The sequence below is a fragment of the Dromiciops gliroides genome, chromosome 4, assembly GCF_019393635.1.
Source record: "Dromiciops gliroides isolate mDroGli1 chromosome 4, mDroGli1.pri, whole genome shotgun sequence".
Classification (NCBI taxonomy): domain Eukaryota; kingdom Metazoa; phylum Chordata; class Mammalia; order Microbiotheria; family Microbiotheriidae; genus Dromiciops; species Dromiciops gliroides.
In genome coordinates, this window is record NC_057864.1 from 402,195,251 (window position 1) to 402,211,092 (window position 15,842).

A 15,842-nucleotide genomic window follows, 5' to 3' on the forward strand; every position below is an offset into this window, starting at 1 on the left:
TTTTTTTAAGTGAGGCAGTTGGGGTTAAGTGACTTGCCCAGGGTCACACAGCTAGTAAGTGTTAAGTGTCTGAGGCTGGATTTGAACTCAGGTACTCCTGACTCCAGGGCCGGTGCTCTATCCACTGCGCCACCTAGCTGCCCCCTTTTTTTTGTTCTTTTTGTTCTTTTTGTTCTTTTTTTTGTTCTTTTTTATTTTTTTAAGGAATTCATTTTTTATCCTACAGGCAAGGGGGAGTCATTGAAGGTTTTTGAGTAGGGAAGTAACATGGTCAGGCTTATGCTATCACTTGGATACAAAAATTTCCCCATGTATTCAAAATGAAGCTGTTAGGTGGAAATCCTTAGGATAGATTTTTTAAAAGCAAAAAAAAATTTTTAATTGAAGTCATGTCACATTTTCTCTTACTTTCTTCTAGGATGGAAATTATTAATGATAGAGATGAAAATGCACCAAATCACAAGGGTCTCTCTGGAAGAAGCCAGGCTGTTGGGGCAATTCTCAGCTTGCTTCTGGTGGTCCTTACTGCTTGTCTCTTGATTATGTTACTCTATAAAAAAGAAAGAAGGTAAGGAGAAAGGAATTGGGGAGAAGGAATAATGTATGATTTGGTTACAAGGGTTTAAGGTGAGAGCAGGGGACAGATAAAATTCCTGGTAACATTCACTTAGGAATTACGGTAGTAGCATGAGAGCTTTAAAGCTTCTCTGAGTTGTTAAGTGTAAAAAGTCCTTAAAACTTAAAAAATTGGTTTCTGTGATGAAGGTGTGCTGATATCAACTCAGCGAAGCCAGAAGTGGTTGATATGAAGAAGTTTAGAAGTTGAACACTTGAGTCTAATTCACATCCCATTGTAGCTCTTGGTGTCTTGCATGTCGGAAGTGATATGTTTATGAAACTGATCGTTCTGATCCATTTTCAGCTCTTTTGGTTGTCTCTTCCTCGTGTTCAAGACTTAAAAGAAACTAATCACCATCTTTTTCTTTCTAAACAAATGTCTTTCTGTTCAGATGTTTGTGTGAGGTCTAGAAAAAAGGGAAAACAAGATCTAGGAAATATTGCCTTTGCTCTTTTCCCCAAGTGCGATCTTTTAATGCCTTTGTCTTGTTAGTAGTTCAGATGTGAAAGTTATAAGTGAAAAAAAAATGTTTTCTGCCCATTGCTTCATCCTTAGAAATATATCAAGCTCCTCAGCCACCTATCATTTTAAACTACTTATGAGCAACAGAATGGTACTGGTCAGCCTCAGTACTAAGACCTGGGTTCAAGTTCTGCCTCTGACACATTGACTATGTGACCTTGAGCAGGTCGAGTAACCTGTCCCGGTGTTCTAGGCCACTTTCTTAAAAATATTTGTCATGAATTAGTAAAGGGAATTTTTCCATAAGGAATACCTTTTACTAATGAAATTATGGGTCTAGTGCCTGTCTTTATCAAAGGTTTGTTTGGATTTCATGGACTTCAGGTAACCTTGTGTATGTCACAATGTCAATATCTACTATGTAGAGTACCAGAGTATCCTCTTTAAACATGCACTTTTGGTATGGAAGGACCTATGCATGTTATGTGATGATTCCATATGAATCATTCAGATGATATGTTGTCTACATTGAATAGGAAGGAGACAAAGATGTTAGTTATGACTTCTTCAATTACATCTTTGGTCTTAGGGTTCTAGTTTCTGAGCTACAAGGGACCTTAGAATTCATTTAGTCCTATCCCTCTCATTTTGTAGGAAAGGAAACGGGTCCAGAGAGAGGTGAAATAATCTGTCCAAAGTCCTACGGAGTTAAATTTTTCTTTTTCCATTCTTTTGAATTTGTTCTAGTATCTCTTGCAGTAAGTCAATGATTTTCTAGAGTTCTCATTTCATTTAGATTATCATTTTAAAAGTTTTGCTTCATTTCTATCAGGAATTCTGGTAGACCTTGAAGCCAAGCTGTGTTTTTGTTTGATGCTTTATTTATAGACATTGTGGAGTTTATTTTTTTTCCTGGGTTTTGGACTTGGACATGCCTAGATCCACAATATTTCTTTATCATCATGCCTTCTGTTTACTTTATTTTTTCAACTTTCCTGCATTGGGTCTAGGCTTTATATACCTCTGGAGGGCAAGGTGAAGGGAAAGGAACAAACATGTATTAAGTGCCTCCTATGTACCAGGCCCTATTCTGAGCACTTTAGAAATATTATCCTGTGATGTAGGTGCTATTCTTATCCCCATTTTACAGATGAGGAAACTGAGACAACCAGAGGTTAACTGATTTGCCTAACGTCACACAGCCAAGAAGTATTTGAGGCTGGATTCAAAGTCGGGTCTTCCTGAGCCCAGGCCCAATACTCAATCCACTGGGCCATTTAGTTGCCTTATGGGACCTTGTCTGGGATCCCGCTACTTCTTCCTCTAGCTCCTGAGAACAATCTTCTTCTAGGACTCAGGGCTAGCTCAGGCTAGTGAATCACAAACTTTCAGAGCATTAGGACACAGATCATTGCTTTCCCAGACTTAGCTTTGTATTCTTTGGACCCAGGACCAGCTCCAGGCATCCCTATCTTCTGTGTATTGTGGTCCCAGGCCAGACCCCTCTCCTAGAGCGTGCAAGCCACTGGCTGTCCTTTAGTATGGACACGGACTGAAATGCACTGGTGGTGCTTTTCACCTTGCATTTCTTGATCATTGTTTAGTCTGTTCTTTTTTTTTTTTTTTTCATCCATGCTAGAATTGTAAAAGAGCTGGACTATTCCTAGTCCATTGTCTTCCTCAGAAATGACATAGAGACAGCTACGGATAAAACAGTGGAAAGAAATTGCTAACCCCTCCCCTTCTAACAAAGGGAAATATTTTTCAGACATGCTAATATAGTATTTGTTTTGCTGGACTATGCAAAATGTATGGAGGGCTTTGTTTTTCTTTTCGGTTTGCTCAAGGGTGGTAGGGAGTAGTGAGAAGGACAAATTAATAAGGGTAGGAGGTCGAAATAGGATTTACAGCTTATATTTTTTTTAATGCTGCTTTTGACAGGGAAATATAGAAGAGTAGGTATTAATCAGATAGCTGATGTTACAGATAGAGTGCTTGACTAGGAGGGAGTCAGGAAGACTTAAGTTTGAATTCTGCCTCAGACTCTAACTCTGAGACTGTCATCTGTCAAATGGGAAATAAAAATAACATTTACCTCCTAGGGTTGTTGTGAGGATCAAATGAAATAACATCTGCAAAGCTCTTTGCAAACTTTCAAGCATTCTATAAAAGCTATTTTAAAAACAATAGAAATACCTAGCAACATAGCCCTAAGACTCAAAGAAATTATATTTGAAGATAATATAGGTATAGAATTCTAGTAAATACATCTGATAATAACGTTGCTGTCCTATATCCATTTTTAATCCTTTGAATGGTTAAAGATAGGAGCAGAACCCTAGGTCTCCTGGATACTTTTCCTGAGTCATTCTACCACACTATTGTGCTGTTTCTTTTATGAATAAAGAGAAATAATTAATTTATTCTCACTATCACAAATATGTATTTTTCCATAGGGAAACCGTCATGCATAGAATAAGCAACTGCTGTAAGAGAAGTTCCAACGTGTCTTACAAATATACTAAGGTAATTTCCTAGACTGCCATGTATAGAACTTTAGATTCTCAGATTTGGATACTTAGAGAAATTCTTCTTTCTATAGTTGATTCATACTTTATTCTGCTCTCTTTCTCGCTCAATGCTTTTTTTGCTTAAAAAAAAAAAGTAAAAATGCTTTAAGATGGGTTACTGGTATATAGATCAGAACATGCATATTTTTACATCAGAGATTCAAGGAAGCCATCCGGGTGCAGACAAGTTGTGAAAGGTGCTTTTCTCCTTTTCTTTCCCAAGTGATGCAGAAGGCTTTTAAAATTTGTGACATGCCACCTTCTTGCTCTTCTAGTTCTGGGTCTGTCTTGTTTAGACATTGCTGTGAAGCTTTAGGTGAAAGTGCCACATCTCTGACTTGTGTTGGTCACACTGGCCTGCCTTAACCCAGTCTTCAGTAGAAAGGGGCCAAGTCTTGCCAACAGCTGCCTTGTCCTCCCAGTTAGTAGTGACCAGAATTGGAAGAATAACATAGCTGGCACTGTGGGGAATTGACCTAAAGGAAGTGAATCTGACACTGAGAACACTTCACCTAATGAGGTTTCAGGTGAGGGGCGGTGAGGGGAAGGAGGTTTAGATGGAGGAATGTTAGAATTGTAAACAGGGTTTACGTCATATGTTCTTGCTATGCTGCTGTTTTTTGACAGGTAAACACAGAAGAAGAGGCAGATGAAAATGAAACAGAGTGGCTTATGGAAGAGATTCAGCTGTCAGCTTCAAGACCTGGGAAGGAAGGGCAAGAAAATGGCCACATTACCACCAAGTCTGTGAAATCAGATGCCCTAACTTCCCTGCATGCAGATGACCAGGACAGTGAAGATGAGGTTCTGACCATTCCTGATGTGAAAATCCACCTGGCCAGAGGCACGCGGCCAGGAGGACCAGACAAGGTGAGAAATCTACAAAGGAAGACATTCAAGCATGGCAATGATGACACAGTTGGTTTGCTTAAAGGAGAGAAGGAAAGAAAAGGAAAACCTCAGTCAGGACAGCAGAAAGCAATGGATTCTGCATACCCCATGTCATTTCATGATGACAGCGATGAAGATCTGCTCCATGTCTAAAACTCCCTCTCGTGCCTACAAGAGAAAATTTATTAGTGGGACAGCAAAGCATCTCCAACCAAATATGAAGACTTCAACTTGATGCTTCTATTATTTTTGCCTTTAACAAGAACTCATTCAAAAGGGAAGAAGTTTTTGTGCTGGTGACGGGGAGAAGGGGAATGATGGCTCAGCTTATTCATGTTTGTTTACAGGTGATGGAAAAGTCATTGCCTAAGTTAGCCAGCTCACATCGGTACTCTGACTCCAGGGTTCTGTTCATGTCTGCATTTATAAGCATAGCCATTAGAAGCTTATTAGCTATTATTTAGTACAAATATACTCCCAGAAGGCAGGGTTTGATTTAAATGAAGGGGAAAAAAAGCCCTGACACTTTAGACCATTTAAGATACTTGATTATTAGCATTTTAATTCTCTCTCCACCCCCTATTTATTGACTGACTACTCAGGTTTGCTAAAATAACAGTAACAGTTTCTTCCTGCCGGCAGGGGGTATTCTATTGATTCACCCATTGTAGGAGAAAGAAAAGGTGTTAATCCATATGCTGGGATGGTCTGAGGTAAAATTTTTGGACCTGGTGTATCATTTATCCTTTATGTTGAAGTTTTTCATTTCTGGACTTCGGATTTTTTTTTTTTAAGAAACAAAATGCTCTTTAGTTTCTTGGGTGCTTCAAAAGGTTCACATTTTGTATATGGCTTTAGCCAAAAACAGCTGCTGCTCTTTGCATGTTATTCTTGGTCCTGGTCATATGAAGCAAATCTATCAGTATTTTGCTAGACTTCTGGTGAACCCAAACAACTGACCCAAAGATTGATTTCCAATGGAGTTGAGACTTGGTGCCATACCACAGAAAATAACCAGGTTTCTCAGGATTGTGGGTATAGGTCATCTCAGTATCATCTTCACTGTCTGTCTAATTCTATATTTTTAAAGAAAAAAAAAAGAACTTTGTAAACCATTGGACCTACAGAAGCCTTAATTTGCACAATGTGTATCTTTATGGAACTAATTGCATGAAAAATGTTTGGCCAAAATCTTATCAGTAGTATCATACTTCAATTCATCCTCTATTTGGAGGTCATAATTATTACTTATAGTGTTGCCTCTATAGAATGGAAATAATGGCATTCTTCCTCTAGCTCTTAACTCCTTTCTGGAAGTGTTCATTGAATTATCTTCAGGGGGATTAACCTGATGTTGTAGAATTGTATATAGATATGTGGTATTCAAATTCTTAAAAACAAATAGAAAAAGCCAAGTCCCCTGGTTTGTACCTGCTTTGGCTGGCTTACTTGGTTTCAACATGAGTGTATTTTTAAAGGTTGATTTCTCTCCCCATTTTCCAATAAAATTAACTGTAATATAAAGTATTCTGCAATTTCAATAAAAGATAAATTATTAATTTGGTACTCCAGTTTATTCCCCTCAGTGGAGAGAGAACTCCTAAAACTGTTTTCTTAACAGGAAAATGGTTTTAAGATTGTGTTTTAAATGTAAAGTGTTGGTTCCAACTCATTAGTCTTGTTTTTCTTGAAGCTATTTTTTCTGGAGAAGGGTACCAAATCCTAACAAACCTGGTCTGTTCTGTTCCATTCTTTCATTTCGATCTGATTTTTCTCATAGTTCCAAGATAACAGATCTCTAGTATGTGTTTCTAATTTCCCTGGAGTCCTAGAGAAATAATAGTACAATGGAACTATATGGAATTTAATAGAAGCAATCATTAAAAATTAGTAACAGTGATTTGAAGGAAAAGTTTCAAATGTAGGATTTGGGTTTTGTTTTTTCTTTTTGTCTAAGGAGGAGAGTGGTTTTAGATCAAGAGTGAGTATATTAACATTAATACAAAATGAATACATAGTCTGTACTTTAAAGTCGACTCCCCTAAGTAAAGTTTATTTTGAGAATATGCTATTTTTGATTTTATAAATCCTTAAAGGGTCTGTCATTTTAACAAGTAACTTTGATTATTACTAAGATTAGCTTGGAATAGTGTTACATATTCAAGATATATGAAGAACTAGCAACTGGAAAATGATAGAGAAAGTTGGGCAAAAATGTTATATTTTTCTCTTTTTCTCTATAGCCAACATTGAGGTAAATGCTTGAATTATATTTATGTTTGCAGAATTACTTGAATTTTTTCCCCCTTTATGTTTCAGGTTGAGGGAAGAATCTATATTTTATAATAAATATTAGATGTTTTTAATTTTATTTTTTATAGATGCCTTCTGTTTTTATATCACATTTATTTCTAAATATGTCCCTGCCCCTTCCTGCTCCCACTCATTAAGCCATCTTTTTCAAAAGGTTAAAAAAGAAGGAAAGACAAGTTTAGCCAAACAAATGAATACCAGGCCAGATCTTTTCAAATATTGACTTCTCTAAGCTCATCTACTCTCTTTCCTGGGTTCCTATGATGGATTGTGAATCAGAGATCATTTACCCTTTGGCAAAAAGATTGGAATGCATTTTCTGCACATTTCCACTCTGCTGATTGACATGGTTTCAGATTTACCCAGTGGACTTCTTTACTTTGCTTAGATCAAAGAAATCGACACTACTAGGATGTAGTTTCTGGGTTGACTTTTCAGTATTTTGTTCAAGGACTTAATGGAATAATTTTGCTTTATTAAGAAATTTTCTTTAAAAAATTTTTCCCCTTTGTGATTTGTAAGAGGTCTGTTGTATCCTTAATTACAATTTTTACTGTCTTATCATGGGCTCCCCTTCCCCTGAAAAGAAAGTATAGTGAAAATTATGGTTCACCAAAATTCAGCTTTTGAGATAGTTTTCTGTGTTGTAAAATTAGGCTATTCCTATAGATTCATTTGTTATTCCAATAGGACTTGCTGCTGCAGAGGATACCTTGGGATATTAAAGCAACAGCCTTGATTATGTGAGTCACCCGGAGAACTGGTATTCTCTATCTCATAGACAGACGTCTTATAAGTATTTTAAAGCGACTGAAGTTTCAGTTGAATTTTCAGATGCTTAGAGAAATAAAAGTTTGGCCCCTTTCCAGAAACAAACTGGTTTAAGCAGGTTAGGGAATTATTGAGTTTGATTTGTAAAGATTTTAAGGAAAAGCTGGCTTGAAACTTCCCCGGGGACAAGATACATAGCTCTTTCTGGAGCTGTACTAGAGAAAGTTAAGCCTTGGAGAGCTTTTAATGTCTAGTAGACAAATGGCTTTCTGGGAAGGTAGGAAAGGCCAAGGGTCCCAGGCCTTTTCAGTATCTGTGAGCCTCTCACAGGTCAGAGGAAAGGGTACTTAGAAAAGCCAAAGTTAGCCATAGGGGAGAGGCTGTTTATATCACTTCAAATTTTGTTCTATGTTCTTTCAGTATAACTTTGTAAAGCATAGTAATTAGAAATGAATTATACAGCTATTTTAGTTTATTTCTTTAGAAAAAGCAATTAACTACGTTTTTAAGCAAACACTCTGATCCGTAAAGAAGCATTCATGAAGCACTTATCATTTGCCAGGTACTGTGTTAGGTCCAGAGAATATAAACACAACAATGGCAGCCCCTGCTCTCAAAGACTTGACATTTTATCAGGAGAGGTATCATTAATATGTAAGTACAGACTAGATATGTATGAAATAAATGCAAAAGAGTTTGGAGGAAAAGGCTGAGGGTTCAGGAAAGACCTCATGAAAAAGGAGTTGAGCCTTGAAGGAAGTGAGGGATTTTTAAGAGACAGAGGTGAGGAGGGAGTACACTCAGGGTATGCATGCAAAGGCATGGAGTCGGAAGATGGAGCGTTGTATGTGAGGTCAACAAAGAAGTCCAGTTTGGTTGGACCAAAGAGTACACAATAGGGATTATAATGTGTGATAAGGCTGAAGAGGTAGGTTTAAAAAAAAAGAATATTTAGGGCAGCTAGGTAGAGCAATGGATAAAGCACCGACCCTGGATTCAAGAGGACCTGAGTTCAAAGTCGACCTCAGACACTTGACACTTATTAGCTGTGTGACCCTGGGCAAATCACTTAACCATCATTGCCCACCCCCCCCAAAAAAAGAGAGAATATTTATTAAGAGGAGCGCAGCATATAATATAGGGCAGAGAGTATTACACTGGGAGTCCTGGTCTCAGTTCTGTCATTAACCTGATGGATGACGTTGTTGGATAAGGCAAACTTCATAAGCCTAAATTTTCCTTAATGATAGAATTAAGTACACAATCTGTAACATATCTTCCACCTCTAAATGTTTTTTTATTGTATAACTGACACTTGTCCTAATTCAATGTCTTAGAAAAAAACCAAACACCAACAAACCAACTATTTTACCATTTGACTGTGATCTTGGACAAGGTACTTTTGACCTTCTTAAATCTGAATAATTCTTGTACCCCCTACTACCTGGGGCTAGGTGGCACAATGGATTGCGTATTGGGCCTAGAGTTAGAAAGACCTTAGTTCAGATTCAGCTTCAGCAATTTGCTGCATGTGGAGGAAATAAAAAGTAAAAAGACTGGAAAGATAGAGCCCAGTTTGTGAAGGATTTGTGAGAGCGTGAAAGCCTTTTGTTCTTGATCTTGGTGGTAACAGGGATTCATCGGCGTTTATTTGGTAGGGGGCTAACATCTACACTATAGGAAAGATCCCTTTGATAGCTGAGTGGAGAGTGGATGAGAGTGGGGAGACCCACCAGAAGGCTGTCATAGTAAAGCTATGAGCTGATAAGGACTTAGACCAGGATGATGGTCGTGTGAATGGAGAGAAGGAAATGTACTCGGGAGATGCGAAGGCAGAAAAAACCAGACTTGGCCACAGATTTGTGAGTCTAAGAGAAGAGTCGAGAATGACACCAGGGTTGTGATTGTGGATGACCAGAAGGGTAGTGGTGCCCTTCGTAGTACTAGCAAAGTTGAGGAGAGGGCCTTGGCAAGGAAAGCTAGTGTTCTGAACATGTTGAGTTTGAAATGCATATGAGACATCCGGGCTGAGGCGTCCAAAAAAAGAGAAAAGATAGGACTAGATGTATAGATCTAAGGACCATTTGCATAAATATGATCATTGAACTCATGGCAAGAGAAGAGAGCCAAGGACAGGGCCTCTGGAGACATCTATGGTTAGTGGGTGTAACCTGAATGAAGATCCAGTGAAGGAGATTGAGGAGTCATCAAACAGGTAGAAGCACTTGGGGAATAGATTGAATGCCTTCTCTATTTTCAGCACTGTTTTAGTCAACATAAGCAGATACAAAAGGAAAAAGACTTGATCTTTGTTTTGTATAAGCCTAAACAAAATGGTTTTTCCCCTTCCTGGACCACCGAGGGTCATAGTTACACCAAATTCATCCCACAAACATTGTGAGTGCCTGTTGAATACAGAGCACCGTATAAGATAATATTAGTAACTAATAGGAAATAGTTTTTTTCTTTGAAGCATAATTCATATTTCTATAACACTGTAAAGTTTACAAAGAGCAGCTCCTACAGGAGAGGATCCCTGTTCCAAACTGTCCTACGATTGGCTGACAAGGTCTTTGTCCCAAAGTGTCTGTCATTTCCTTGCTCAGTAATCCAGAGGCTGTCTATTATCTCCACAATCAAATATCAAATGCTCTTTGGCATTTATAGCCCTTCAGTCTGCAATCTATCTACCGCTCCTGTCGTCTTAAGCTTCCCTCCATAGACTTCGATTCAGCTGTGCCGCCCTACTTGCGATTCTTCTTAGGAGGTATTCCATCTCTCATCTCCACGCCTCTGTACTGAATGTTCTATGCCTGGAATGTGCTTCATCTCTACCTTTTCGAATCCCAAACTTCCTTAAAGACACCTCAGCCTGCCACCTAATGCAGGAGGCCTTTGCCTTCTTAGGCTACCTTGTAAAGACTTTGTATATGTATGTTGTATGCAGCTATTTATCCCCATGTTGTATCGCCAATCAGAATGTAAGCTCCTGCTTGAATGGTACTATTTTTGACTTTCTTTGTATCTCTAGCACTTAGAAGAGTACCTGGCACATAATGAGCCCTTAATAAATGCTTGTTACATGTTGTTGTCGTTTTTATTTTTTTGTTTTTCAGTAATAGCTCACGCTTCGTCACTGTTTGGGGTGGGGGTGGCGTTCTTGGCAGAGATACTGGAGTCGTTTGCCATTTCCTTCTCCAGTTCATTTGATGGATGACAAAACTGAGTCAAACAGGGTTGAGTGACTTGCCCAAGGGTCACACAGCTAGTAAGTGTCTGAAGTTGGATTTGAACTGGGGTCCTTCTGATCCCAGGGCCGGCTCCCTATCTACTGCACCCCCTAGCTCTCCTGCTAGGGACATAATACACTCATAATAAATGCTTGTTGATTGATTAGAAGAGAAAGCTTAGCCAAGTTGAGAGCATTCCGGGAGTGGGAAAGAGCATAATGACAGGTGCAAAATAGGAATTGGACTGGCTAGAGAGGGTTTGCATTTAGTAGTAGAGTCATAACAGAGACTTTGAGAAGAGAATGACATTTTAGAAATGCTCATAACACTGGCTGAAAAATTGGCCTGCTTTCCTGCTTTCCAGTTATTCTGCTTGTCCCAGAATGTGCTTATCTACCTTTCCATTAGCTCCATAAGACTAAGAAATTAAAACAAAAGAAAAACAGAAGCAAAGGAAAATGGCTTCACTCTTGCAATTTGCTGATCTCTAATCAATAATTTGTCCAGGCAAATCTACATGTAAGTAAGTGTCTGCAAGTCGCTAGGTCTGCAGAGGTATGGTTGGGAAGTACAACTCTTGAAATATTACAGCAATCATTTCAGCTTTTATTTTGTGTTTCCTGTGTATCAAAACAAATACAATAAATGAAAAAATCTCAATAAAATTACATTCTAATGTAGGAGGCAAGTACTATATAGCATATGCCAAGTAAATATAGAAAGAATATACTCAAATACAAAATAGTATTTTGTCATGTGCAAAGAAGAGAACAAAGGCCAGTTTGTTTGCATGACAGTACAAAAGAGAATGCTTTTATATTACGTATTTATACCCAAAGTCAGTAGGGAGCTATTGAAGTTTAATAGGGAAATGACAGATTTGTGCTTAAAGAAAATTACTTTAGCAGTAGCACTTAGGTTAGACTGGAGTGGTGAGAGTCTTAAGGTAGGGAGACCAATTTGGAGGTTGTTGCCATAATAAATGCAAGAGGTGATAAAAGATGGAACTACAGTGATGACTATATGAGTAGAGAGAAGGGGTCAGAGGTGTAGGAATAGCAAGATTTTGCAACAGATGAATATCTGGAGAGAGGAGTTGATGATAATGCTGAGGTTACAAACGAGAGATTAAAGAATTATGGTTCCTTCAGCAGAAAGAGGGAAGTTGGGGAAGGTGGCAAGGTGAGGAATGTTTTATTTTGGAAATTTTGCATTTGAGATGTCTCTGAGACAGTGGCAAGTGCACTATAGATAACTGGTGATGTGGAACTAAAGCCTAGGAGAAAGACTGGGGTGGAGTATATAGATCTGTGAATCATCTGCAAAGAGTTGTTAACTTGTGGGAGCTGATGAGGTCACAGAGAAAGTTTAGAGAGAGAATGGGGGCCCAGGATCATAGTTAAGGAGTGTGGATATATAGGGGATGAACTGGGAAAGGAAACTGAGAAGCAGCATAGGAGAACCAGGAGAAAGTATAGTTTATTAAAACCCATAGAGGAAAGTATTTAGGAAGAGAGTGGTCAATAGTGCCAAAAGCAGCAGTTGGATTAAGAAGAATGAGGACTGAGAAAGACCTACAGAAAGGGTTGAGGAATGAATGGGAAGAGATGAAGTAGAGACTACAAATTTATACACACACACACACACACACACACACACACACATATGGTAAAAGTTTGAGAATAGGAAGAGAGATAAGATGAAACCCTGTTGGGATAGGGTGATGGGGTCTGATGAATGGTTTTTCGTTTTTTAGGATAGGAAAAACTTAAGTGTTTGAATGCAGTAGGGAAGAAACCAGTAGCTCTGGAGAAGTTGAAGAATGGATTAAAGGGTAAAATGGAGGTTGTGATCTGCTGGAGAAGAAGGGAGATGGGATCAAAGGCATACATAGAGGAGTTGGTCTTGGTAAGGAAAATGGGCCATTTCATTGTCAGAAACTGGAATAAGGGAGGAAATACTGGGGACATGATGCCAAGGGGTTTTGAAAAGGAGCGGGGAAGAAAAGTGAGTTCATGTCAACTTGTCTCAATTTTCTAAGCAAAGTAAGAGGCATGGCTCCCAGTGTTGGGGAATATTAGCAGAGTGGGGAAGTTGGGAAAGTTTCAGAGAGAAGAGAAGACTTGAAATAGATTCCATGGGCAGTGAGATAGAGAATCAATTGGGAAAGGATTAAAGGATTGCCTTGCTTTAGGGAAGGGCCAGTTGAAGTTGAGTAATATGGAAATGGAAAACCACTCCAGTTTCTTTGCCAAGAAAACCCCAAATGGGGTTATGAAGAGTCAGATAAGACCGAAACAACTGAACAACAACAATAATATTGTAAGTTGTAATTGTGAATTGAAAACTAGTTGCTAAGACTTTGCTCTTTTTCTCCAGAAATGTATGGGTTGGAGTAGAAGAGAAGGGAACTGCAGATTGGGTTATTACTTGTTATATATAAAAGCAGGACACTTTCAAACCTCAGTCGCTTTCCAAGCAAGCAATATCCAAGGGCATATTCCACACATGTAAGCACCTTTGATACCTTGTTAAAAATGACAAACATTTAGTATTCCCAGTATTTATTTGTTTGGTTTAAAGTGCTTTCAAAGGCATAGAATCATAGAGCTAGAAGGGAAGGCTAGTCCAGAGGTCTAGCTAGAGGTCCTCTAGACAAATCCTTCATTTTATAGGAGAGGAAACCAAGGCTTATAGAAGGTGACTTTCTCTATGGTCACACTGGTAATATGGAGTCAGAACGTAGTTAAAAAGCCTGGTTCAACACCGACTCTAGGACTCTCCACTATGTCACGTCGTATCTTTAGATTTGCTACGTGTTATAGAACAGTGTTGACTAAGGTTGAAATCTTTCAAGAACTATGGCTTTTATAGACTTCTAGAGTCTTAGAATATAGAATCTTAAATTTTGGGGCATTTAAAAAATCTTTCTTTAAGCATCATAAGGCAGATCTCAAAGATTAGAATAATAATTCTCAGGGTTGTGTCTTTTTCCTTTTTTATTGGAAAAGAAATGTTATTTCAATCTTAATAAATGCAAATGTGGAGTTGAAACACCAGGCCTACAGCAGCAGCAGGATAAGGGACTTACATAATGCTCACTGGACAGTTTTGACCCACCATTCATTGGCTCCCACTTGCGTATGCTCATGTGATAGACCAGCCTGTGTCCTTCCTGCTCAGGAGAAAAAAAAGCAGTTTTCTAGGTCGAATAATCCTTCTAATAAACAGATTTCAAAAGCTTCTGCACTGATTGACAGTGACAGATACAGATCTGTGGCTCAACACTTTCTTAGTATCGTGAATTTAAAATGTGTTTTAGTTTAAAATGTGTTTCACAGATTCAAATTCACAGACTAGCCTTTCCTTTCTTAAACAAAGGAGATGGAGTAACTAATTCCCCTACTCAGAAGCCTTCAGTGGGTCACCATTGACTATCATTTAAAGAAGTACAATAGACCAACCTTCCCCAACCTGCTCCCAGCCTCCCTCACTATTATTTGACATAATTCCTCTTTCCATACTTAATGCTTCACCAATCTAGGCTACTCTCCTCTTGGTCTTGCTCTCTCCTGCTCTGCATTTTCCTACATCATTCCCTTCTCCCCTGGAACAGCAGCCCCACCCCAATCTCTGAAAATTGAAGTGAAATTCTCTTCCTTCCCTACTAGCCCAGGCACTACCTCCTTCATGAGGGGTTTCCTGACCCACCTCCCTCTTCGAATCTCCCTCAGCATTCTGACCCTTCCTCTGCATTTAATCATATTCTGACTTGTTTTTTCTGGTTGTGCACATCTATGACATCTATTTATGGCTATTTTGAATGCCCTCCCTTTCCCCAACCCTAACCCTAATTTCTTACACATGCCCCCTAATAAGTTCCAATAGTCCTGGTGCTCAGAACCATACTAAGAACATCACAGGTGCTTAAACAACGTGAGTGTTTGCAAAACTGAATTGATCAGACAGCTGAGATGCAAGATGGCTGGCTACACCTAAAAAAACATCTAGCAGGGGGGCAGCTAGGTGGCACAGTGGATAAAGCTCCAGCCCTGGATTTAGGAGGACCTGAGTTCAAATCCGGCCTCAGACACTTGACACTTACTAGCTGTGTGACCCTGGGCAAGTCACTTAACCCATATTGCCCTGCAAAAACCAAACAACAAAAAAACAACAACACACACACACACACACACACACACACACAAAACCATGCCTAGCAGCTTGTTTGCTTGGTTTGATGTGGGATAGCCTAGAACTGCAATCGAAGAACAAAAGATTGTGAAAAATCTCATTCTCCCCAACCTGGCCAAGGTTGTATGCATCTGTTAAGAACCGTCTCTGGCAGAAGATGGTGGTTCTGCTACCTGTGATTCTTCCAACTCTTCCTTTGATGAAGTAGCTCAACTAACCTATTTGCCAACCTCTCCTCTGCTGGCAGATTCCACCATCCCCATTACTGATACCAGGGCTTTCACATCAACTCTTAACCTTCTCCCCTACCATAAAATAGTCAAATAAACTGCAGTCTCTTTGGCCTGAAAAAAAACAAAACAAAAACCGTCTCTGGAAGGGCCTGCCTGCTTCTGAGCCTCCTCCTTGCACATCTTCTGGTATCCCCTAGCAGATAACAGGAAAAGAGGATTGGTATAGCCAGAGAGAGCTGAAGCACTAATGCCTAAATCTTCTTGTGCTCATCTTCTCTGCTGCCAACTTAATTAAGGACGGTGATCTGCATCAAGAAGGCCACTGCAGCACAGCTAGTCAGGTGAACTGGCTTTTAGTCCTGGCTCTGCCAAGAACTGTGAGACCTCGAGCCCATTTCTGACCTTTCTGAGCCCCATTTTCTAAATCTGAAAAGTGAGGGGATTGAAGAACCTGGCTTCCGATGGGGTCTCTGCTACCTGTGTGACTTTTGGCCTTAGTTTCCTGATGAGGGGGTTGGAGTAGATGACTCTAAAGCCCAGGTGTGCTTGTAAAAGATTA

The 15,842-nt window shown here is 39.2% G+C and overlaps 1 protein-coding gene across 2 annotated transcripts in view; it reads left to right on the forward strand.

Annotated features, from left to right (window-relative positions):
- The window catches only part of IGF2R (insulin like growth factor 2 receptor), a 253,665-nt gene extending 242,952 nt beyond the window's left edge, over window positions 1-10,713 (forward strand). For both annotated transcript variants that reach the window (XM_044002313.1, XM_044002312.1), the window contains exons 46-48: window positions 419-568; window positions 3,538-3,607; window positions 4,279-10,713. In XM_044002313.1, the coding sequence (XP_043858248.1) occupies window positions 419-568; window positions 3,538-3,607; window positions 4,279-4,695 (637 nt within the window). In that variant the 3' untranslated portion in view covers window positions 4,696-10,713. The remainder of the gene's footprint in view (window positions 1-418; window positions 569-3,537; window positions 3,608-4,278) is intronic.
- Window positions 10,714-15,842: the final 5,129 nt, after the last annotated feature.